Source organism: Trachurus trachurus, assembly GCF_905171665.1.
Source record: "Trachurus trachurus genome assembly, chromosome: 12".
Lineage (NCBI taxonomy): Eukaryota > Metazoa > Chordata > Actinopteri > Carangiformes > Carangidae > Trachurus > Trachurus trachurus.
This window is the reverse complement of record NC_139908.1, coordinates 25876430-25903535: the sequence shown is the minus strand read 5'-3', so window position 1 is coordinate 25903535 and position 27106 is coordinate 25876430. Positions and strand designations below refer to the sequence as shown.

Below are 27106 nucleotides of genomic sequence, written 5' to 3'. Positions count from 1 at the left end.
CATTATAAAATAACAGCTGCCTCAAACATTTTTCCAGAGGTTGGCCTGCTCAGACAGCTGTGTGAGCACATGTGCACCGCAGACATATGTCCAACTGTGACCTGAAAGAGGTGAACATATGTGCTGAGGGTCTGGCTCTACTGCACAGGTGTGGTGAGTAAATCACATTCTGGTTTTGAGGTGTGGGAAAGTTAAGGTGGATAATATAGGCTACTACAGAGGCGTGTTAGGCTTGGAGCACCTTGGTTACAATACTCCTACACACACACGCACACGCGGCAGTAGCTACACAAAGATATTGTGTATCGGTCTCTGTTGGTGCAGTTTCACTCGCTCCCCTCCTCGCCCCCCCTCTCTTCCTCCCCCGGGAGCCTGCCCTGACGACGTAACGCCAGAGAGACGTCCTACATTGGTAACGCCTCTTGTTTGAATATTGTGATGTCTTCTCGCGACATTTCCATCCTCCAGACGCGATTCGATGACATCTCGCGAGGTCCCTCGCAGCGGGAGCCCACCCTTCAGTGATGCCGACTGCAGTGTGTATAATACCAGCGAGGGAAGCTCTGGGAGTCTAGGAGGAGCTGCGGCAAGGTCGACAACAGCATCCTTCTCCGAACTGTAAGACGAGAGCTGGACGGGGATTGAGTCCAGTGGGCTCCGAGCGAGGGATAGTAACTGGGACTTTTTTAGTAACACTGCCTCAGAGGAAGAGGAGAAAAAGGCGGAGGAGAGTGGCTGAAAGTTTCCAGCCTGTAGCCTCATGTTCCGAGTTAGCTAACGAGCTATCTATCGTTCACTACCGCCGCTCTGCGAACCATCTGCTCTGCGCCGTTTCTGACCGGGAGGAGCAGCAGCAGCGTGTCGGTCCCGCGGCGTGCAGGAAAAACCAATTATTGTGCGTTTTCCACTGGGCGTCTCCCGCCGTTACACAATTAGTTAGTCCGCCGAGTCACAACTTGGGGCTTTTCCCGCACGGTTATCGCTGTTCATTGGTGTTTTTTTTCTTGTGCCATGTCTGCGCCATCCTCCGCGCCTTCTTCCGCCCCGTCAGAGAACACTGCGACAGAAAATGATCTCCTCGCCCCCGACGCGGGGCAGCGGCCGGCCGGTCCGACGCCCAGCCAGAGCCGCTTCCAGGTGGACCTGGTGGCGGAGGCAGCGGGCGCCGCCGAGGACAAGTCCCCGAACTCCGACGCCTCCTCCTCGGTCCCATCCGGAGAAAAGGCGCCTCAGGAGGAGTGTCCGGGTGCAGATCCGGGGGCCGGCGGAGAGGAAGCCAAAGGCCGGTTTCGGGTGGTGAACTTCGCGGACCCGAGCGGAGCCGGCAGCAGCGCGGCCTCTCCGGAGGCGGCGCCGGCGGAGGGGCTGCAGAACGGGGACACGGTGATGAGCGAGACGAGCCTGCACTCGTCCACCGGCGGCCAGCATCACTATCACTACGACACCCACACCAACACCTACTACCTGAGGACTTTTGGTCACAACACCATCGACGCCGTGCCCAACATCGATTTCTACCGGCAGACGGCTGCACCGCTGGGGGAGAAACTCATCAGACCCACCCTGTCGGAGCTGCACGACGAGCTGGACAAGGTAAGCCTCCGCACGCGCTGACAGAGAGAGAGTGGCAGCTGAGGGTGCGATCACCGCTCATACAGTATCACCACCATATACACCAGCTCTAAAGCCTCCCATCATCCTTACATACATCCCAGGCCATGTGTCAGATCTCCTCGCTGCTTCTCAGTGAAACGCTCCTTCTAGGTCACAGTGAGTCCCAGTATGAACACACTTCAGTCCAGAGACCGGGTCCGGGTCTGTGGCTGTAGCTGACAGGAGGCTGATTCTCGGTTGAAAAGATCTTGAGCTTTGTTACAGGTGTCCACTAGCTGATGTTTGTACAGTTGTTACTGGTCATCTGCTTCTCTGGTCACTGGCAATGAGCTATTTTTTTTGTTACTACTGCTGGCCGTTGTATCGCGTGCAGGCAGGGAGAACTGCATGCTCTTCCAGATGTTTTCCACACGTGTAATCAACCCTCATTATTTTGTACAGTCATCATTGAGTCAAAGCTTTTAATTGAGATCTAATCGAAATTGTGCAATATCCAAGTCACTGGAGTTTCAGTTTTTTTTTTGATGAAGGTAGAAAGTGTTGCACCATACATATCATAAATAAAACATAGAGCCGGTGCTACAGAGACACTCTGCAGTACCTATGTGGTCCCCAGACTGAAGAGAACAGACTTGTTTGATACAGAGACCGCAGCAAAAATCACATCAGCGTTTTTATTTTTGTCACTGAAACTCATGACTCATTGAAAATCGCATTTGTCTGTCAGAATAATCAGATCATTTTTTTCTCCACTCAGCTTTATATATAGCATATGGCCAGATGCATTCATATAAGGATGCTTTAACATATGTGACAGTTGGAGGCGCTCAGCAGCAGCAGTAGTAGCAGCAGCCTGTACTTTTTTTCTTTTCTTTTCTTTTTTAAATTGAAGAATAACTGGACTGCTCCACAAGCCGCCACAGCCATGCGAGTGAGATCCGGCCACTGATGCTGCTGGGCGATGAGGCTCGGGTTCATCTCACAAGTGTGGGGCAGGGTGGAGGTCACCACCTATAGGGTCTGTACAGGCCAGACCTGTTCTTTGTGGAGCTGGCTTTGTGTTGCCGTGCTTTGTTGCGTTGACACAGGAAAGGGGCAAACACCAACTGCTGACACAAACACTGAAGAACATTGTACATGGCAGCACCCAGTGTCCACTTGTGACGCCTGACCTGAAGTGTATAAGCCTGGATATCCATGCACCGTTGGTCATATGGTGTAATTTGCTACTTAAAGGGATAGTTCAACTTTTTTTTGGAAAATTCACCTATTGCCATAATCTCTATAGTCATAGCAGTAGGTTCATTACCTTTAATTATCGGTGCATGTTGCTTTGAGATCTGTGGAGGAGAGACTCGGTGAACACAATGGAGGTGAATGGTACAGGTCCCCTGTCCCTTAAATCTCATCAAATACACAATCCAACAACTCCAAAACGCTCTCATGGACAAGTTGTGATCTGCCCATTCACCACGCTATGAAATAATGCATGTAACATTACGGGGCTGAGTTGTTTTCGCGGCAAATACATAGCCGGAACTATAGATTCCAGACACATGTTTAGTGCAGCTACTCCCGTTTACTCAAGAAAGTAGTTCAGAGTATTTGTTTAATGTGTCGTAATGTTACATAATAATACATGATCATAGCGTGGTGAATGTGCAGGTCACAACTTCTCCACAGGGGCGTTTTGGAGTTGTTGGATTGTGTATTTGATGAGTTTGATGAGGGACAGGGGACCTGTACCATTCACCTCCATTGTGTTTACTGAGCAGCTCACGTCTCTGCCCCGCTGATCTCAAAACAACATGCACTGATAATTAAAGGTACTTAACCTACTGCTATGACTATAGGGATTGTGGCAAGAGGCGAATTGGCCAAAATGTTGAACTATCCCTTTAAGAGTCGTCTTACATTGAAAAAGTGAAATGGGAATTTTTGAGTTTTTTTTTTTTTTTCCCACAACTTTCCTTTAACTCAAGTGGTTTTCTCATATGAACCGGCCCTGGAGTTTCCCTTTCACATACGTACACACAACTGTCATATGCTCTGGCCGACCAGAATGAACTGTGTGTGTGTGGTTAAGGTGAGAGAAAGTGAGAGAGGGCGCATGCGTACGGTGTGCAGCAGCAGACAGGACAGAAACACCACCACCACCCTGCTCATTCGCGGATATGAAATTTGTTTTAACGTCTGATCTGAGCCATTCTGACATTTATGTTCACACACACGGCTCCTCCAGGCAAAGTCTAGAGATCACTTCATAGTCGCACTACAAGTGTTAAAAACTCCTATCAATTTGTGCTTCAATCATGTCCCATCATGCAAGTGTTCCCTCCAGGCGAACCCGGCACCAGCCGACCTGACTGATTAGTTTCTGCTCCTTGGATGTTGTTTTCAGCGAACGGAGGGACATCATGTGACTCGCCACCGTTCCCGGAAAGATGATTTTTCGCCGCCAAGCGCTCTGATCTGTGGGATTTTAAGGAGTCGTGTGTGGCGGAGCGCAGCGAACCGTGGCGTGGTTATCTGACCCTGAGCTGCCTTTTTTTTTTTAATTGTCAAGGTTAGATTTTGATAAACTTCAAAGTAAGTGACTTTTGGCAGCAGAAGTCTGACTAATGCATCAGAGCCCAGCTATTCTACTGCTCATACTGTAAACATTCAGACTATGAATAGAAGACATTCATGAAATGCAGAATGTAATCTGTGGCCTCCTTTTTTAACTTCATATCCCCAAGTGCTTTGTCTAAATTAGAGGCAACTTGGCTTCCACAAGCATTGATGCAACTGTAATGATATTTAGGAGCTAAAATAAATCAGATTACAATGAATCAGCTGATATGTCTCCATTAAACTTGGTTGTTAAAGAGTTAAAGAGGACATTTTACAGATCTTGATGTTGGTAATGGAGAAACCTGATAAAATTTTCTCATATGAGTTCATGTCAGGTTTATTAATGGAACCTGGATTTAATAGCATTCTTAGTTACAGTTTGCAAAACAGTTCAGCTCCTTTCATACTGGGATTAAGATGAGAAGTTGTTGCTATCAGTGTTGTTTGTGTTCAGTACACAGGGAGCCTCAAGATGGTTTTTGCGTAGCTTAGCACAGCTAGCCCAGATCCATCACAGGCACCTTTTAAAACTTGAACTCTTTTTAAAGTGTCTGGAACACAGAGAATCAAAAACTGTGAAGTGAAGTCACTGGACAGATTCATGATGTAGTGCAGTTGTTTAACTCATTGAGTGCCAACCATGTAATTTCTCGTTTTTCGTTCCCATGCGTTGAGTGCCAACAACGTAATTTTACGTTTTTTGCTTTTTTTTTAAATTATGAAAATAGACACTTTAATACACATTATATGTAAATTTGGGGACTCTACAACGAGGAGAACTGAAATAGATGACGATCAAAGTCACATGACAGCTCATGATCTGGAAGTTTTTAATCATAACTCGGCTTCTGCAAACGAGTTCTGCATGCAGATGCAGCAGCTGCTCTGCTCTCACCCGCGCTGCTGCTCCAGCTGCTCGAGCTGCTCGGAGCAGAAACAGGAAGCTCTCAGCCGACAGTCCGCCCGGTCTTTAGCTGGAGCAACACCGTGTCCTCCCCAAAGTCCTCCCGCGGTAAAATCTGATGGTCTCTGGGCCAAAGCAGACCGGCATCACCGACCCGTACCACAGAAGGACCGCGACCACCGGCGGGACCGGTCTTCCCGAGCCGCGGTGGCCGACAGACCCTCACGTTCCGCGGTGAGAAGCTGTGACACGGCACGGTGCGTCTGTGTTATTGTTGTTTAGTGGCGCCCCCCCCGCCCCCGATGGTGGTTTTGTGAATAGAACAACCATTGTTGTATATATTTATCTTATACGAGCCCTTTGATCCAGAAATGCGAGTGTGAGAAGAGCGACAGACACAAACAGCGCACCTTTCATAAAAGACGCTCTATCTCCTTTTCTAGAAAAAAAGGAGGGATTTTGGTGAAACCCAGCCATGTTTAGCTTGACTTTTCTCAGGAACGGAGGCACGTAGAAACAAACGGTTTGTGGCCACTTGAAGCATTAAGGTAAACCTTTCAATTGAGCCACAGTATGTGTTGGTGGCAATAATATAGAATACACTGTGGCTCTACATAAAAAGTCAAAAATGGTCTAAATTGCCGGTACACTTGACTAAAACTTTGGAAAGGAGCGCGGCACTCAATGAGTTAAAAAAAAAAAAAATTCACATCAGAATTTTTAATGTACAAAAAGAACTATTTTCCGCATATCAAATTTCCAAGAACCATGTAAACCGTGCATGGACACATCTGGTTGTATTTAGTGGATTTAGTATTGGCTCTAGCATTAGCATTGTATAACATGATAATAACCGAACAAACCCCTGTGATTCCTTTGTGAATGAGAAAGATTGTAGCTGAAATGTGTATTTCACATGTTGGTTAGTGATCTGTCTCTGTACTGAAGATGAGGCTGATTAAAACCCTTTTATCTGATCAGCATCAACACCGATAAGGGGCGTATTTCCTCCAATATGACGCTCCTTCATAACAACAGAGTTTTAATTCTCGTCCTTCCTGCTTCCGGCCTCTGAGCATGTTGAGTGGTTTAGTGGGTGTCTGTGAAGTTTATAGCAGGAGTCCTGTGCTGGAATTGACGTTTCCAGTCCATTAGAGAAGAACTGCCTCTCTGCACTGATTGCATGCGTTAACAGTGTAAAGCCCTGATGTTGTGGAGTGAGTGGTGCTTCTACATGCGTCCTAATGTGTGAGTGGACAGATGATCTTAAAGGGGCTGTTCAACATTTAAATTTTTGGTGCAATTGTCGGTGCAAGGTGCTTTTAGAACGGCGGAGCAGAGCCGCGAGCTGCTCAGAGCTACACTATGGAGGCTAAAGGAATTTCTTGGTTTCCCTCATCAAACACACAATCCAATAACTCCAAAACGCTCTGGTGGACAAGTTGTGACCTGCACATTCACCACGCTATGAAATAATAACGGAACGTTATGCGGCCTCTGCATTTGCCACAACTCTGTCTTGTAACGTTGCGTTAGTTTGATGATGGAAACCAAGAAATCCCATCAGCCTCCGTAGCGTAGCTCTGAGCAGCTCGCGGCTCTGCTCCGCCGTTCTAAAAATAGCTTGCACCGACAATTAAAGGTAACAAACCTACTCCTAAAACTATAGGGATTATGGCAATGGGCCCATTTGCAGAAATGTTGAACTATCCCTTTAAAGCTTTTATTCAAAGAATAGCATTTTGTATGGTATCTTTAGCTTTAGTTATGCAGTTCTTGTTTGAATGAGCAACAACACACATTGAAATTTAGTTAGATATAAAAAGCCTATGAAAAACTGTGTATGATAAACTTCACCATAAACCACACACACTCATGGATCTTTGGGATGTGCCTCTGCAGCAAAACTGGAGAGTGTGCAGTGATTTGTGTTTTACCCATATAGCAACATATCAGCTGCTGAAGGAGCTTGTTTATCACTTCAGTGAGTAATACAATGAAAAGAAGTATGTGTGCTGATCTCAATCAGGCCATTAATGATAGTGATAACAATTCTGAACACGTCCAAACACATGCATGGTTACTGCAGATTTATGATGCTCCACACAGAATGTTTTGATGGCTGTAGGAGTGTTATGTACTGCATGTTACTCTCTTTTTTTATGCACTAACATCTATCTGTCATGGCGGTTTGGCAAACACCACCCTCTGGTGCTAGTAATAACACAGCTACCAGCCACTGGTTGAAAGGAAAGGGAAAATGTGTTTAAGGCGAGACAGCGCCCTTGAAAATGACATTATCCCTTTATTTTTTTGGTCGATTTTGTGATATTTTGCTTCCTGAACATGTTTTCTTTCTAACTAGTGGCAATAACACACAATTAGTTAACTTAAGTTACTTAATTTTGCCTGATTACGTCCGTAAATTCCTCATAAATTTGCCAAAAGTTAGTACTTTATGCACACTATATATGTGTCTATTAGGCTACTAATGGTTTGATTAGGTGTTGTGTTTGTAAATAGCAGTTTCAAATAAAAATGTTTGGAATTTCACAATACAGAACTTTCAGGCTGTTTTCTAAAAAAAAAAAAAAAGTTTTTTTTTACAAACCAATATATGAAATACCCATTTCCCTAGTACCTTCACTCAGGAAACTTTCCACATTTCTTCCTATCTATATCCTGCTCCTTTTGACAATCATGTTTGTTGATATATTATTCATAGCTGGGTTTAAAGTACATTTTATTTGTATTTCCTGATGTATGGGCTGATAACAGGACACAGCCACCATTCCTTCAGTAAAAGGTTTCTTGTGGAATGTATCAACAAAATGAAACCAAGCTTTCATCCTATGTTGCTGATTCTGTTCTTGGCGATATATGCAAATAGCACATATTTAATGAGTTGGTGCCTCATTTGCATATATAAACATAAAATCAGAAAACTTGCAATCCCTTTTTTCTTAGTTTTAATGTTCATAACAAACTGGTAAAGTTTCATAGTCGTAGTGATTGCCTTTTCACCAAGGCTGTCTCATCTTAAGACAAACTGGTGGTTGTAAAAGTGAAGTGAATTTACCATGGAAAATCAGATCATGAAGAATAAATAGAAGCTAGATGTGACTGTGACTTTGCCATTGGATAGATCCAAGAGATCTTTATGTGCCCAGTTGAGGGCTGGGATTCTCCCTCTGGCAGTAGAAGTTGGTAGGTTTAACTCAGTACCTGAGGATGAAAGACTATGCACATTATGTAATCTAAATGTAATTGAGGATGAACTGCATTTTGTGTTTCATTGTCCGTTATATGACGAAGCCAGGCAGTTTTTGTTTCAGAAAATGCAAAATGTGAAACCGGAGTTGTTTTGGGTTGATGATGAGGTAAAGTTGGAATGGTTCTTCAGAAAAGAAGTCTTCACTATAGCTACTTTCATAAAAAGTGCCTGGTCAAAAAGAAGAGGTGAATTATTTATGTGAATTCCATGTGGTTTCTGTTTTTGTTTGGTTTTGTCTGTGCTCTGATGATTTAGTTTGGTGTCTAAATATGATGATAATGTGTCTTGTAAGACCTTATAGGCTGGGCGCCTTAATTGGTGCACGACACGTAAATAAATATAAATTCATTCATAAATTCATATAGGCATAAACCTGTTTAAATGTGGTAGTGTGGTCCATCGGGTGCTGTGTTAAAGACCACCCTCCTGCTGTAGTGGTCACATGATGGTGGGGTCCACATGGAAAACATTCCAGTGCTAAAAGTGGTGGTGGCGGCACACCAGAGCTTCAGACAAAGAGGATGGCTTTATGGTACATGGAGCGCACAGGTGTGTACAAATACAGCTGGTAGAGGTTGTGTAAATACAATAATACATGTTCTGCTCCTCCCTAGTGTAATGGAGTCGTGACACAGTTTATTCCTGGTTGAGACGTTTCTCTCTAGGTCCGTTTATTGGCCTTAGTTAAAGGATAATTTCCGTTTTTTACAACCTGGACCTTATTTCTAGCATAAAATACAATCATTTTACTCACCCAGAAACTTTGGTGTCATTTGGAGTTGTTTTGACGAAATTAGCCCCAGTGGAGCGGCGCGTATATCCGTATAATGCGAGAACACGGGGCACCCAATGCAGCCTCTAAATAACACATTATCCGCTGCAAAACTCGTTCATTTCGCCAATATTTTGTTATGATACACTAGTGATATTCCCCTCCGAGCCCGTGGTGGCATGTTATCAACATGCTGCGCCTGTAGATTGACCTACTAACCTCTGATCTGGATGATGTCATCTCCGACCGGTGCCCGGCTCATTCTGATAATAATCATTCTGCTTCGGCATTCGGGTCCATTTTTAGCTCAACTAGCCGGAGCTTTAGTGAGTCCAGGTTGAGGAGAGGAAGCCTGTGGAAGCTGAACTTCATCCAGCTGCTCATTTTGTTCTGACAAGTCAGAAACACGCAGAAACGAACCGTAGCATTAGCCGTAGCAAGTTAGCCGCGCCGGGCAGCGGTCGGAGATGACATCATCCAGGTCGGAGGTTAGTAGTCAACCTACAGGCTAGTGCTGCACGATTTGATAAAAATGTGCGATTGCGATTATGGTGGAAAATATTGCGATTTGCGATTGCGATTACGATATTGTAAATTAATGCTGTAAGGAGTCTATTTGCTTGATTATCAAGCACAGCACAGGAAATAACCATATTTTAGGAGTGTATTTCTCAAATAATAAGTGTTTCCTTACAGTATCTTTGTATTAAATAAAAATAGGTAACTTTTTGTGCAGTTTCATAGTCTACTGCGATGCCATCATTTATTACAATGCCTTTCTCCCCCCTCCCTCCTCTCACAGCACACAGGTACACAGGTAACACAGAGACAGACAGACACACACACACGCACGCGCACACACACAAAACGCACTGCACATGTTGCGGAGGAAAACACAGTTCGCTCCGTGACGCTAAAGCTCCACACCTGCTGTAATCACGGTGACGGTCCTGCAGCACACGGAGCGCTGTCTGCCAGCTGGGTAGTCACGTGATCAGACCTGCTGGTCACATGACTACTGACGGAGTCTGCTATGCTGCACACATTAGCGGCTCTGCTCCACACACTACAGGAGTTAAAGTCCCGTTTACAGGCTCACGCGGTCGCACATTTATGTACTTTAAATCGCCAATCGCACTCTTTCGTGCGATTACGTAATCGCACGGCGTGACATCGCGATTGCGATTGCGATTAGATTAATCGTGCAGCACTACTACAGGCGCAGCATGTTGATAACATGCCACCACGGGCTCGGAGGGGAATATCACTAGTGTATCATAACAAAATATTGGCGAAATGAACGAGTTTTGCAGCGGATAATGTGTTATTTAGAGGCTGCATTGCGTGCCCCGTGTTCTCGCATTATACGGATATACGCGCCGCTCCACTGGGGCTAATTTCGTCAAAACAACTCCAAATGACACCAAAGTTTCTGGGTGAGTAAAATGATCTTATTTTATGCTAGAAATAAGGTCCAGGTTGTAAAAAACGGAAATTATCCTTTAACCTCATGTGATCTCCAGCTGCAGATGGAGTCTGTGATGAATTGTAAATATTTAAACTTGAGTTTGTCAGTAGATCAGGAGTGAGAGAATGAACGAGAAAGTTCCTTAAATAGTCATAAAAATGTCTTTTCGTACTAATTGCGTCTTGTAAAGGTGTCTGGTCGGTCGTTAAAGCGGTACTTGACTCGTCTTTGTTCCAGTTTGTGGACCGAAGTGACTTCAGTGTTTATCCATTAAGGGCTTCAAGTATTTAGTCTACCTACAGAAAAAAACTGCACAGAGACAACCAAAGAAATGTGGTTAAACATAACAAAGGAAGCGATAAAAGGTCCAAGATGGTTGCTTTGTATCAACATGCTGCTACTTTCTATCCAGACATCAGTGTTTGTTGTCAGGATGTTGAGGAGATTTTGTGAAAGTCCTAGAAACCTCCTGTCTGGAGTTCAGAGTATTATTAATAAATCAGAAGCTGTGTGTGTGTGTGTGTGTGTAGTAGTTGAGCTGGTAGCACTGATCCCACTGACCTTGTTTCCAGTTTATCGAATTAGTGAGCTGAAATAACAGGCTGTTCAAGAGAAGGCCATCAGGTGGAATGCCATGTTAACATTCCTGAGTGAGATATGACTTTGTGAATGAAATAGCTGCGATGGAACCGGCAGCAGACACTGATGCGCCTGTGATTATCTCCTGACTTGAATTATGTCTTGCCCAAAGCCATCAGCAAAACCACATCCTTTACATTTAAATGGATATGCAGCAGTCTCTCTATTGATGTACCGTAATAACTCATATGGAAATGACGGTCAAAGACACAATAGAATATCTTTCTACCAATAATGAGATTGAGATTTTGTTATAGTGCCGTCTCAAAAATCCTTTGAATCCTTATTTCCTTCAATCTAACTCAATACTGCATTAAAGGCATAGTTCAACATTTTGGCAAATTGGCCCATTGCCATAATCCCTATAGTCATAGCAGTAGGTTTGTTACCTTTAATTGTCGGTGCAAGCTGTTTCTAGAACGGCGGAGCAGAGCCGCAGGCTGCTCAGAGCTATGCTACGGAGGCTCATGGGATTTCTTGGTTTCCTTCATCAAACTCATCAAATACACAATCCAACAACTCCAAGATGGTAGCATTTTTTGCCAATGATTTGAAGTAAAAGCTGAAATATGACACTGATTTAAGTATGACACTTGAAGTTCAGGTTTCCTCCGTCTCTCTGGATCGTCTCTGAGATGTTTCTCCACCTTGACTGGATCCAGCTGTGGTGAACTCAGCTGACTGCACTTGATGTGGACAGACACACATCTGTCTGTAGGAGGAGTGTGAAGAGTGTGTCGAGGTTCACAGACATTCCTGCTGCACCGAAGGTTCCCAGATCCAGAACCAGAACCAGAGCTGGACCCAGACTAGCTGAGACATCAGGGGGGAGAGAAGAGACCAAGAACCTGGTGGTACCATACATGCTGACTCACATGCTTGATAATTTAGGAGGACATTTACTACCCTGAGCCTCCTGTCATTACTGGAAGTGCTATGACAGATTAATGCATCAGCACACAGGATGTGATGCAGCATTCAATGTATTATGCATGTTGCTGTAAAACACAGCCATAAGAAGTGGGGTGAGTTGTTTCCGTCTGAACCTGTTCTGTCTAAACCTGTTCTCAGCAGCAGGTGAAGTCAGTCATGAAGAGCAGTACGGTGCAGGGACCTAGATAGGGTTGGGTCCCGAGAATCGGATGGAATCGATTCAGAAGTTTTGATTCCTAAACTACTCTAGGATTGTGTATTTGATGAGTTTGGTGAGGGAAAACCAAGAAATCCCATTAGCCTCCGTAGCGTAGCTCTGAGCAGCTCGCGGCTCTGCTCTGCCGTTCTTAAAAACAGCTTGCATCGACAATTAAAGGTAACAAACCTACTGCTATGACTATAGGGATTATGGCAATCCATGGCACAGATACAAAGGTGCATTCAGGTACCAAAATGTGGTACCGTAACAATTTTTAAGCGGATTAATTCTGCGGAATACTGTGGGAATTTGGTCGATACCAATAAAAGCACCGAATCCAGTACTCATCCCTAATCCAGATTCTGTCTGGTTCGTCCCTCAACGCTATCAGGATGCCTTTGTCCAGGATCACGGCCCGCACTACAGTTTTAATGTAAATGAAAAACGGTGAAAACCAATCTCTCCCCCCCAGTGTTCCTTAATCTCTGCAGCAGATGATGAACTGCTCCGTATCCAGCCGTGGAGTGGAGTAGCAGGCGATGAAAAGCACGTCTCATGTTTTCAAGGTTGCGTATACTCGACAGAGCTCTCCACCGTCGCTCAGAATAAGACGCCGGCTCTCGACGGCAGCCGTCTTGGTTTCATAACCACCAAATTTCTGCAGCTCGCAGATATTTATCAGCTGAGTGACAACAGGATTTAATTAGCCGGCTGGCATTCATAGAGGCTGCACTGTTTGGCTCGGTATCAGGGAAGTAGCTTTGAAATCCAGGGGGTTTGCGGTGCTTTGAAGGTCACAGTGACCCTGGCATTTCCACTTTATCTGGCCCAACTGTGACGAGCTTCCCCCTCTCTCCCAACGGCACGCCCAGTTAAAAAACGTGGAATGGAATTTCCACTGTACTAATCGACTGTAGCCCATGGACTTTTCCTCAGTAATCAATGAGTCACTCAGAGTGTTGTTAAAGAGGCTGAGTGGCTCCACGCTTCCTGATAACAGCTGAGCACTTTCAGCTTCTTAATGCCACTTGTTTCAGGCGGCGGTGGTGAGGTCATAGGAAGGCCACGGGTGTATTTTGGTGGAATGTCACATCACCGGTGCGTCTGGGCGTCACGGTACACTCTGGCACTGGGAAAGGCATCGGCGGCGGCCACACTGCAGCGGGCTGTAGGTCCGTATCGACAGGGCCAGAAGGGAAAGGGTGACAGGGCAGATTTATTCAGTCCAGAGCGGCCGAGCAGAAACGCATCAAGCTTGAAATATTGATGTGTTGCTCCAGTGTAGCAGCTCCGCTGAGTCTGGCACATCATGCACAGCTGGAGCAGGCCTGCTAGTATCCCAGTGAATGAGGTGATGTCAGGATGAGCTCAGACTCAGGTTGGAACCGGCATCTCGGCCAAAAAAAAATATTGCATTCATGTGCTCCAACTCTGCACGTGGACCAGGACTTGTGCCAGATCTTGCAATTGAATGAAAGTAGATAAAGGCAAAGATATGTTGTAGTATGCACTGACACCAGGAAGGCCTGCATTTTAAATATATATATATATTCACATTTTTTCTTATTTAATCTTGGGAATCATAGAGCAAGCCTTCATTTTCAGTGATGTTGAGAGTACAAGACGGATTCCAACACAATATACAAATAAGACAATAACAACATAGTATAAGTTAAAGAAAGAGCACAAAAGACAGTTACATTTCGAGACGGAGGAGTTTATCATAGTTTTAAACTGACCCAGAGAAACAGGTGTCTGTAGTTTTAATGTTAGTTGTTAAAGGGATAGTTCAACGTTTTGGCAAATTGGCCCATTGCCATAATCCCTATAGTTTTAGCAGTAGATTTGTTACCTTTAATTGTTGGTGCAAGCTAGGCTTGGGCGGTATCCAAATTTTGATACCGTCAAACTTCCTCCACATTTTACCACGGTATACGGTATTACCGTGACTAATTAAAAATGATGACGTAAGTGGCATTACCAAACATTGGCTTGTGTCTTCACCATTCAGAAACTGAATACTAGGGCTAAACATTAGCAGAACAAAATCTCATTGGTCGATTGGTCGCAGGAAAAAACAAAACACATTTGGAGCCCTGTCTTGTCAAAATTAAGTCAAAATCAATATGACCGAACTGTATATGAAAGGCTATAGGGCTTTTATTTTGAAGGGCCAGATACAGGAAGTCATGACACGCACTCGCTGTCAGTTTTTTTTTTACATGGCACGGCAGGTCCGGTCCCTATTTTTTTTTTTTCTTGTCAAGAGCGACTTTTTCCAATGTTGTATCACTGGTGTTTTCAACGATTAGCGGGACCGTTCCACAGGCGGTCTGTCTCACAGTGTCACGGAGCAGAGACATGATAGTCCCCGCTGCAGTCAGAGTCGCGCACCGCTCCACGCCGCGGACCCCCCACCCCACCCGCCGCAGCTCAGTCACTCACGCTCATCTACTGTGTTTATTGGTGAAATAACAGGCATAACGGTAAAACCCGACCGACTTTTTGAAACTAATCAAGTTCATAAACTGTGTGCAGAGCGATCTGGCTGTGTGATGTGTGTGTGTGTGAGTGAGGAACGTGTCCGACGGGGGAGCGGACAGTGGAGGGGGAGGGGGGGGGTGTTTAAAAGTAGGCTAAAACATATTAAACTAACTTAAAATTCAACCACACATAAGTGCTACTGGACATATAATTAATTTTAGACATTAAATTACTTTTATTTAATATTTAATCCTTATCTCCTGTATAAGTGCATTGCATTTTTTCATGACGGTATTAAAACTGATACCGTTGCTATTTTTAAATACCTGCAGTATACGGTATTACCGTAATACCGCCCAAGCCTAGTGCAAGCTATTTTTAGAACGGCGGAGCAGAGTCGCGAGCTGCTCAGAGCTACGCTACGGAGGCTCATGGGATTTCTTGGTTTCCCTCATCAAACTCATCAAATACACAATCCAACAACTCCAAAATGCTCTGGTGGACAAGTTGTGACCTGCACATTCACCACACTATGAGATAATAATGGAACGTTATGAGACGGGGTTGTTTTAGAGGGAAATTAATGCAAAACTGCTGATGTGCGTTCCCGTCGTTTTTCAGCAAGCAGCCTCTGCGTTTGCCTCGAAAACAACTCTGTCTCGTAACGTTCCGTTATTATCTCATAGTGTGGTGAATGTGCAGGTCACAACTTGTCCACCAGAGCGTTTTGGAGTTGTTGGATTGTGTATTTGATGAGTTTCATGAGGGAAAACAAGAATCCCTTTAATTATTCCATCTATATGATGGCATTTAAAGCTTTGTAGATAAATAAAAGCCGATGCCTGGCCCATCCCACCTTCTCATAAAAAAACACGACCATGATGAGTCAAATAGCTGTCACCACGGAAATGAAAGAGCAGCGCAGCAGGCCTGTGAGGAAAATGTGTGATCACACTCAATATTGCAATGATAATATGACTTGTGATGTGTATAATTTTAATACATGTAGAACCCAGATTAAGCATCATCACCTCTGTCTTGGTGACACTGCTCTCACACAAATGAAGCTTCAGTCTGCCAAGTTCTTCTCTTAGCTTGTTCATAAAAGTTCCCTATTATCTTAACGTTAGCATGCTAAGTGTGTGTTATAAAGGATGCCAATTCATTTTGAACTTGCAGAGGTTGTGTTGATGCTCATCGAGCTGCTGTGTAGTTGTTGGTTCCCCCTCCCTGGTCTCCACAGCCTCCTCTGCTGTGTGTCAGAAAGCAGAGGAGGCTCATGTGTGGTTATGTGACATGTCTGAATGAAATTATTTTTCAAATTTCAATCTTTTTCAGTCAGTTTATTCATGATGATAAAAAGAATCCATTGGCAGCCCTGTACTGTAAGGTCTGTGTAGCTCAACCAGTGAGCAGAATTGAAATTCAGTTGTTTTAATATTCTGCTGTCCTCCTCTCCCTGTCTGTTTTGAAGCTGTATCCCAACATCTGTCAAAATCGTAGCTACATGACTTTTCTTTATTTTTTCTCCTTCACACCTTCTCTCTCTTCATAAGCTGCTGCAGAACTGAGGTGGCACTGTCGTGGGGCCCAGCTGGAATTTGACCCACCACTTAAAGTATTTGGACTCCACCAAGTTTAGCACAAGTATGAATGACACTGCGAACACACTGCCTGCGTTGTGTGTGTGTCTGTGTCTGTGTCTGTCCATGGATTTAGGCTGTTTATCTTCTAAAGGTTTATTTGCCACCTTTATTTAACGCATGTAAATGGCAAAAAGCAGCCATTACTACCCCTATTGTTTTTAAGATAATCTAAATGTATTCTACACAGGTTCTAAATCCAAGAGCACCAACGACCTGACACCTGTAGGCTCAGGCTGTACTGGGATCTGTTCAGTCCAGACTCAACCTTGTTTGACCAGATCTGTTGAGCTGGTTACAGCAGTGTGTGTGTGTGTGTCGTCTGTAGGGATGCAGTTAGCGATGACATGTTGTTAACATCGTCGTTTAGGCCCTGTCGTTGTGGTGTCTGCTGCTCCAGCTTTGTTGATCAGTGGAAGCTCCTCCCACAACAGGAAGCTGTGAGATTTCATGAGCGTTTGTGTCTCTGATGTCACATTCACCACTTCAGACGTGATTTACTAGAACCAATCAGAAGGAGAGGCACGTGTCTGTGTCATCGTTTCCTTATTTGTTTGCCACAGATGACAACACAACTCCAGGAGTGGGAACAAGTCTCTGTGTTAAAGGGATAGTTCAACATTTTGGCAAATTCACCCAACTTGTCCATATAAGCGTTTTGGAGTTGTTGGATTGTGTATTTAGTTTGATGAGGGAAACGTGGAAATACCATGAGGCTCCACTGCATTATCTGAGCAGCTCACGGCTCTGCCCCGCCGATCTAAAAACAGCTTGCACCGACAATTAAAGGTAATGAACCTACTGCAAAAACGATAGGGATTATGGCAATAGGCAAATTTGCCAAAATGTTGAACTATCCCTTTAAAGACTCTTCTGGAGACAAAGAGTAAACACAGCAGTAGTGATGAGATGTGTCAGTTTGGACTTGGTGGTTGCTCTTGTGCCGTCCATCTTCACTATACTGTATTTCAGCCATGGACACAAATAATCAGAATAAATAGGAATAAATGCCGATCCAAATAAAACTGCGTCATGGAAACATGTCAATTGGAAATTGCAAATTTCATTTTGGAAAGAAATTTCGACAGGCACATCAGAGAGAGAAGCTCAGCACGGGGAGAGAGGCGAGCCAAGGAAAAGCTTCTTCTACTGTTTTCAACAAACTTGACTGTCAAAACTTCACTGCGCATCTACACACATGTTTTAATTGGATCACTTTATTTTGCGTCCATGTAAACAGTGAAGTTGGAATTTCCGATCAGAATGATTTTAATCAGATTGTAGATGTAAACATGACTAATGACTTGATCATGAACGTTAGCTGGACAGCGCAGAACCCAGGACTGAACATGAGAACATGAGGCGGTGTTTTCATGAACGCAGCGTTGGCAAAGTATTATCAGAATAAACATGAGGAGGATGAAGTTTGTGGGAGAACGTAGATGTGGGTCTTGATATTTCCAGTTATCTCCCCTCCCATCAGATACTCTGAGGTTAAAATCTTCTTGTTTACATTAAACGTTACAACTTTTAATATCTTGAAAACTGGCCTTTTAAAAAAAAAATAATAAAAAAACAAGATATTCCCCTTAGCCCAGTAGGAGCCGGATTCTGAGATAAGCTGTGAAAACAAAGGTAGCCGTGCTCCTCTGGGTGAAACCAAACACAGTCCTCAAATCAGTTTTTGGTTTGAGGTGAGTTTTTCCACTACAGCGGTGTATTATAATTCAACAGCCAGTCAGTTCAGGTTGTTCCAGCTGCTTCAAAGTCAGGTTTAATAGCAGGTCTAGTGGGTGTATGTTTCCTGAGCTACAACTACTGCAGAGTTTGCTGCTCTTTGCAGGAGATGCTGTGAGATTAGCTCACACAATGAAACCTCTGTTTGGGTGTTAGGAGGTTTTTTTTTTTTTTTTGGCCCCCCCCCCGTCCTGCTCCCCATGTTTCTGCCCTGCTCCCCCTTCTCTTTGTTTGCCACACACAGAACTGTGCACAGAAACAGGAAGCGAAGGACGCCCTGGGCTTCTGGTGTGGCCTTTGACAGGAGAGGGAGTCCTTTTGTCTCGGTGTCTGATGGCCTTACAGCTGTTGTAACACACACGCACACACACACACACACACACTGTTTGCAGACAGCTTGTAAAACTCTTTGTGCCAGAGTTTATTCTTTCTGTCTGCAGAGGAGCTGGCTTCCTTCTCCAGCCCCACGTCTCAAGTGCGTCACAGGGAGCCTGATGTCAGAAATAGAACCAGCTCCGCCCCCCCTCCTGAGACCATTTGTACTGCGGTTACATGTACAGTAATTAAACTGAGAGTACACACAGTTTTTGCCCCCACCCCCCCACCCCCACCCCTCACCTCCACCCCTCACCTTACAGCTAGGTGAGCCGTCAGCAGCAGCCGCTCACATATCTGTGTCCCAGAGCCCAACTTTAACTTGGTGAACAGGGCCGTTGTATAGGGGAGAAAGGTGATGATAATTCTAGGGGCCCAGCGCCAGTGGGGCCCATAAAAAAACCCACTAGTCTAATCTTTGTATGACTGAATTATTCTGCATAAGACCCTGACTAATACTCATAGTACACTGTAAAAACTCAACATCTTTCCAATAATATTTGTCTTATTTCTTGTCCAAATGTCTCATTTCTAGTCAAAGCTAATCTCTTTCCACTTAAAATAAGACTAAAAATTTACTTGTTTTTAGATAATTTTCACTTGTTTCAAAAAATTTTCACTTGAAATAAGTAGAAAAATCTGCCAGTGAAAACATGTTTTTTGTGCTTGTAATAAGGAAGAAAAACCAGTTCCACTATCAGATTTTTTCTACTTATTCCAAGTGAAAATATGCTTTAAAGGAGTAAAAAGTGTCTAAAAACAAGCTACTTTTAATATGATGTGTCTTATTTTAAGTATAATGAGATTTGTTTTGACTAGAAATAAGACAAATATTCTTGGTAAGATACTTGAGTTTTTGCAGTGTAATGCTGCATTAGCATCAAAACAAAGTAGGCTAAATAAAAAATGATACATACGTAGTCTAGGAAAAAAAAAAGGAAAAGTTAGGGGGAGGGGCCCACTTTAGTATTCTTTAAGGGGGCCCAGAATTCCTAGCAACGGCCCTGTTGGTGAATACAAACCTCTTTGTGCTATAACAGAGACAGGGTGGAGGACACACATAAGAGCAGGATTATTCCTCAAGCCGACTGAACATCCAGAGTTTTATCTGCTCCAGGAGTTTTACCGACACTGGCTCCGTCTGAAGGACTTCAGGTTGATTTAAATCAACTAAATCCTTTTTAGATTTGGTACTTTCACTGGGAGCCGAGAGCCCTGCCAAGGAGGCCTCGGTGGTGGCAGTGACGGACGGGCAGACACTGCTCTTTACTGTCCTCATCAAGCTTTAATCTGCCAGCCGAGTCAAGTCAAACTCTCTGACCTTGTCACGTTTGTCATTACTTTTTAATTTGATGACAAAGGAGCTCATTATGATAGAAAGTAAAGGTGCATTCAGACATTCATTCAGATTCAGGGGCTGAAGTGATACAATTGTAGCATTTTTCTTTTTTTTGGGTCGTTTGTGTTCACATGGTAACAGTCCCAAGCGGTCCAAAGTTGTAAACAAATGCCAGCTGTTCTCTCATTGGTCAGAAATCCTGCCCCGGAAGGAGGAGGAGTTCACCCGGGAAAAACAACAAGCATGGAGCATCAGCAGTGTGTGTGTGGCTGTTTGTTTCTGAGCAACTGCTCCAAACGAGACAAGTCTGAATAGCTACATCCTAATTATTGGCGCTGTTTTGTTGAAAACATGAAAATTTGAGTGATACTGCACTGAGTCTGCTCGTGTCCAGTTCAGCCCAGTATAGTGTGAGCCACTAATGGTGAATACAGACGTCACTGACAGCCTGATGAACCTGATAGACACCAGTTAGCTTGTGTCTGTGTCTAATGGTGTCTTGTCAGAGGTGGGACTCCAGCTCCCTGTTTTTTATGAACAGTGTTTATGTAGAAATGCAGGAAAAAAAACACAAAAAAAAACTTAAAGGAGACATATTATGCTGCTTTTCCCACAAATTAAAATAGTTCCCAGGTGTCTTAAAGACATGTCTGTGACATGCTTTGGTCAAAATCCCCCAAGGATCAAACATCACAGCTCTTTTCATCCTCTCAAAACAGCCCTGTTCAGAACGGCTGGTTTCAGTGTCTGTCCCTTTAAATGCAAATGAACCACTGCTTGCCCCGCCCCTTCTACTGGTACCAGGTAGGGGTGGTATTATGCATTTTTGAAAACTAGTTACATCATTGTCAGACAACTGTGGGAACAGCTTGTAAAACCACATGGATTTCAACCTAGGGAGCCTGAAAATTACAGATTTATTTTTTTTTAATTTTAATTCTGATATTTCCATAATGTGTCCCCTTTAATATCAGGACAAAAGTTTTATTCGACTAATTCCCTACCTCAGCTGACAAAAGGCGAATGTGACCTGACGGAAATTTGCAACAAAAACACCACATCTGTGTGGAGACATGATGAGGCTGTTGCAATCTGCCATGTTTCCATCACGTCCCTGTGGAAAGGTTTTAACAGAGGAGAAACAGAAGCTGCAGCTGTAAGGTTATGAACATTCATCTAACTAACGTTTTCTTTTGCCTAAGCTCTCGAACTGTGACTAAGATGTGCCCGCCTCCTGTTCTGGACAATGATGAAGAGTGTGTTTAGCCTGTATACATGACCTACGCAATGCCACCTTTGACCTCTCTCCCTGACACCCAACTCCTCATGGTGGGAGCCACAGGGTCACATACTGTAGATGCCAGCCCATCATTTCTACTGAAAAAGTCGTGTTAGGGCTGAGTGTCACCTTGGCATTAAACCTAGCATTGCATTTCTGTTTGCCTACAGGCTTTGATGCTAATGTCAATAGATGATCATCGAAATGTGGTCGTGGAATATTAGAAATAAAAGCCCCGTGAGATAAAACAGTTTGTGGCTCCACTCATGTGCCATTAAACCATAGTAGAAGAACATGACTCAATATGATGATGTCATTAAAAGAGGACCAGTCAAACCTCAAACGACGGAAACGGTGATGAAATATGACATTTCTGTTAGTTTCATGCAGCTGTTTTTCTATAGATGAGTGGAAACCATGTGAACGACTATGCAAAATGATTGTGGTCAGCTCAGATGATCACGATCGGGCGATTATGTAATAATTAGGACAGGCCTACTCTGATTGGAGCTCCAGCACCAACAGGTCGTCGAGCCAGAGAGAAGCCTGAGAGGAAACGTCAAAACTACAACAAGATGATCTTTGGTTCTTAAATCCACAAATATGTGGTATAGTCAGATCAACACTGGAGGTGAAAAACCCTCAGGAGGACGGATGTTTAAATTCCAGTCTGGATTCTTTTCAGTGGTTTTCATTCACATTTATATGAAATCCAGATGAAACGTGAGAAACCCCCCCCCCCCCCCCCCCCTCCGTATAGAGACGCAACCGACGACCTTCACAACCACATTTCCTGTCGCCTTCAGCCCTCACTCAGTCACGCAGCTGCACGACACACCGGCCATCCGTTCCCAGCACTGCTGAGCTCGGCATTTCACAAAGCACACGCACTATTTTCTCTTAGGGGGGGGAGGGGGGGGGCTCAATCATGGTATGAGGGGTGAATGTTGACATCCCCTTCTCACATGATACCACCAACCCCCCCCTCCCCAGCACAGAGCGGAGCAAGCGCTCGTTGCCACGGCAGGGTGTGACTGATACTGGAGGAGCAGCAGAGTGTTGAGGGTTGGTAGACTGCAGACGGCTCTGCACACAACTGAGTGGGTTTCATGACACATAAATATAGATACTGCGTTTGTTTATGTGTGTCACACAGATCTAGTCTTTACCTTTGAACAGGAAATATCATTTTGTGTATTTCAGACTGTTTTATCGCTCATATTACCACTACTTGACACCCTATGAAATCAGTTTTTTCTGTTTTAATTTGTGGGAACTCTTTTTTTTTTTTTTTTTACGTTTTACTCTTATTTTACTACCAAAAACAGTGTTTTTCATGTTAACGACTAAAATGTACATAAATTAAATAGAAATAATACAATGTATTGAGGTAACAAATGGGTTGCCACCCAGTTTTGCTTCCCTCTCTGCAATTTTCCCCAGACATACATTCCTCTTCCACATGAAAACAGCATTTCAGTCAAATTCTGCGATTTTCCCCGATAAAAATAGATTCCCTTTTAATTGGCCAATTCCGCAATTCCGTCCGCGGAAATCATAGGACAATTCATACAAAACTAATCTACGACCTCTTTATAGGAAAACTGGGCTGCTGTTAGATATCAAACAAAGCAAAAACACACAATTCAAAAGTTAATTAAAACAATGTTTACTTGAAAGGTACAAAGGGTTGAATGATGCTGTACAACTTCATCTGCATCTGTTGAGTTACAGTAGGGGATTCCTGCTATACCTGGACAGCAATGTACTGAATATGCCTTTGACCTTGATCAGCAGTTTGGCACCTTTCTTGTTGTTTTTTTTTTTGGCACCATTGAAACATAAATAGTTGAAGCTTAATACACGAGTAGGATTAAAGGGGAGGAGGGTTCAAGCTCAGTAGCTTCAGACTACTCCTTTTCAGAATATGCCATAATTATGGACTCATAAATTTGATTATATAGTCTGGAAGGAAGATTAATAATGATGTTTGACTGATTGTTGATTTTCACTATATGTGCAAATGACCAAAATATACTATTACTACTATTATTACTACTAGAAGCAAAGCTTTTCTACAACAGTTGAGAACCTTTGTTTTGATTCTACAGTTTGTCATAGAAAAGGTGTTTTTTTGATTGATTGATTGATGATTGATTGATTTCAGTCATTCAACAAAAAGAACAATGCAACATGGCGTATCTTACATTTAACCAAAAAGTTGCAGGCTGAAGCTCTAAGCTTATGATGCGTATTGCGTACCTTCTCACCTATTTTACAACTAGCAGATTTATAATTTACACCATTCCCTCTTCCAGTGCGTTTATGCAAATGCAACAATACAAAAACAATTACTACACAACAGTCAGTCATGTTCTCTGTGTGCTGAAGCTCAGACACTATTATTATCAGAACATTTCAGATGATGCAGTTCCCTGATTTTATCAAAGTGGTAATAACTAATACACTGTTCATTATCTCTGCAGAGGAAATGAGTGTTGTCTCTCACTCCCCTTAATAACCTGCTCAGAGGAAAGTCAAGGCTCGCAGTTCTTAATTATTCACCTTGACCCGAGGACACGGTGACAATGAGCGCCTGTGTCCGTGTGGATCAGTTAACGTGCCACATGTCCGCGCAGCGCAGAAGGAAACGCTTCGACACGGCTCGGAGATGTTTGGAGGTCAAAGCCACTCGCTCCGCTCGCCTGTGCGGAATAATCCACTTCCTGTTAAGACGGCGTTGGGTTGGCATCATGGAAAAAAAGTAGATGACGTCCTTTTTATAAACGTGTTTACAGGCTGCCATATGTTTTGTCTGCGTGTACACATGTGAGGCACATGGCAGGATGTGCCCACACAGACCCCCAAACTTCTCATTCAAGTGCAAATATTAGGTTGTTTCTCAGTGGCCCACTTCTGTAAACACACACACAGTCGCGCACACACAAAGCATGTGGGACGGAAAGTTCGGAATTAACAAGTCAGAGGAGCAGAAACGCTACAGGAATGTCAGCGAACGCTCATTTCAACATGTTTTGGTTGAGATCTGAGAGTGATGATGGTGTTACTTTTTGGACTCAGTGTCCTGCATGAAGTGTCCAGAGTCATAACTTTGTCACACTGTTTCCTAACAGAGGTCTGGTCAAATCAGTGCAGAGGAAATGAGGGGAAAAAAGATAGATATTATGCACACACCACACAAAATGAAAAAGATCATTACATTAAAGGACTATTCCGGGCAAATTCAACTCAGGGGTGTATTTTCCTAACATTTTAGGTCTAAAAGAAGCAATCTGAAGATTTTCAGTTTAATTGCTCCTGTTTTGCGGTAGTTGTGTCTGTCCCCGCATCGCCACGGCAGCAATGAATGGGAGCGGATGCAAGTTCCGCTGTTTAGGCTGTTTACATCCCTCTAAGCCGCATTTTTTTTCCACAGACAGCGTCAGGTGGCTACTCAAACATGCACCGAGAAGTTTATTTAGTTGAAGCAAGCCGACATGTTTGTAAAACTAGATCTAATTCAAAGTCTTCCAAGTCTCGCGCTAGAGCCAAGTTGCCGTGCTCGTAGGGCTGGACGATTATTGCAAAAATCATAATCACGATTATTTTGGTCAATATTGAAATCACGATTATTTACACGATTATGCGGGGGGGGGGGGGACTATGCAGGATTTATAGCTTGACCATGCTACATTATTACCTTAAATAAACAGTGCCAATGTGTTTAAGGTTTTGAAGTTTATAATTTTAAATATTTATTCAAAATTAATTTAAAACTTTCTTTTTTAAGTTTTATGATCCAACAGCAGAAACTATACAGGGTGTTTAGCTTAACTTTTCTACATTTTTACCTTGAATAAACAGATTTGGAGTAATTGTCATGGTTTAACTTATTAAGAGGGAGAATGGAGGCTCTCTGCTTCCGTGTGTGTCGCTTATTGCGTCTCTGGGATTAAATCCAACCTGGGAAGATCTGAGCCTCCGCCCCGCTGCGCTGTCCCAGCTCTCGTCACAAACGCACCCCATAACTTTTTTTTTCTTTTTTTTTGACGCGCCCCATAAGTGATCTCTTGTTTATGACAGATTAAACTACACAAATACACGTCGTAACATCGTATAACGTTATCCGCCGCTCTACAGATTGCTTTGTAAACATATGCACATGTAGCCTACGGGCCGGAGGAGGAGGAAGAGGAAGAGGAGGAGGAGGAGGGTTGTTGTTGTGCGGCCGCTTTGAGGAGACGAGCCAGTGTTTTAGATTATTATTTCCCGTTCATTCGTCCTGAGCGGTGGCCGCTGCTCTCTCTTCACTGGCGCTGATTTTTAAACGCCGCCGTCAACACATGAGTGGACTCGTCCACAGCATTAACTGAGAGAGGAGTGCAGTGCAGGCGCGGGGGCGGAAGCGCGCATGTGTGTTTTTCAGAATAAAACACCAATAGACAAAAAAAATAATCGTTTTTCTTCGATTACAGTGTTTTTATGACCGTGAGAAGCCAAAATCGTAATCACGATCAAAATTCGATTAATCGTCCAGCCCTACGTGCTCGGTGTGTTCAGGTGCATTGGGAGCTACCGTTTGTGTCATAAACACAGGAATATCAACTCTTGACTTGCTTCAAGTGTACATTTTTTTCCACAGACAGTGTCAGGTGTCTCGGTGCATGTTTGAGTCGCCATCTGACGCTGTCTGTGGAAAAAAAATGCGGCTTAGAGGGATGTAAACAGCCTAAACAGCGGAACTTGCATCCGCTCCCATTCATTGCTGCCGTGGCGACGCGGGGACAGACACAACTACCGCAAAACAGGAGCAATTAAACTGAAAATCTTCAGATTCCTTCTTTTAGACCTAAAATGTTAGGAAAATACACCCCCGAGTTGAATTTGCCCAGAATTGTCCGTTAACAGTGAAGTGAGACACAGTGTACACACCAATAACCAGGAAAACAGCCTCGTAAATCAAGTTAACACCAGTCTGAAGGAACACTGCTCCGTCACGGCCAACAAGTTCACCACAGCAGCTTAAAGTGATGACATCACCGTGTTCACAGCTCCTTCACCCACACGCCAAAAAAAAACTACAAACAAACAAGAAAGTTTCAGTACTACAGTTATTACTCTGGTCCATTTTGACTGTCAATCATTACGTCTCCTCTAGACATTTGGCAACTTTGAGTGAGTGAGGAGCTTTTTTTTTTTTTAATGTCTCAGTTTTTATTAGACTTTCACAGGTGAAATGGGACAGGTTCATATGTTCTACTTATAGTAATGCGTGACATTTTTTTTTTCTCCCCTAAATAAATAATTACACAATGATTGAGAACAATAAAAACAAACAGGCAAACACATAAACAGACAAACGGAAAAAAAAAACCGACAATCAAAAAACAAAACAAACCTAGAGTCGGACAAGCTGCAGCCACGGAGAAAAGATGTATTCACCAGTTTTTCTCACGTCATACAGACCTACTGTTAGTGATGCAGCGTTTAGAGAGCTGCTCATGTGATGGATTCAAGTCAGTGGGCGAGAAACACACACAACAGGGAGAGATCAGAGAAATCAGGTTTGGCTCAACAACTGGACTCTTTGGATTGGAATTGAACACCTCTGTTCTATTTCTTCAAACACGTCACTGTGTCCCGCCTCCTGTAAATCCATGTCACTGTTCATCACTGTGGAGGCAGATTCACTTCCTGCTTCCTGCTCAGCCTGCCAGCTGTCTGCTTTAGTGGATCCTCTCTACGCTGAAACAGGAAGTGCAGGAAGTTCCAGGTGACCACTTGTGTCTCTGTCTATTTTTGTCTAAATCACAGACAAGTGTGTGTGTGT

At 43.7% G+C, this 27106-nt stretch overlaps 1 protein-coding gene across 1 annotated transcript in view; it reads left to right on the top strand.

Moving 5' to 3' along the window:
- Window positions 1-585: 585 nt before the first annotated feature.
- The window catches only part of slc12a2 (solute carrier family 12 member 2), a 103062-nt gene continuing 76541 nt past the window's right edge, over window positions 586-27106 (top strand). The window contains exon 1 of the mRNA XM_083983818.1: window positions 586-1593. Within this exon, the coding sequence (XP_083839944.1) occupies window positions 1012-1593 (582 nt within the window). The 5' untranslated portion in view covers window positions 586-1011. The remainder of the gene's footprint in view (window positions 1594-27106) is intronic.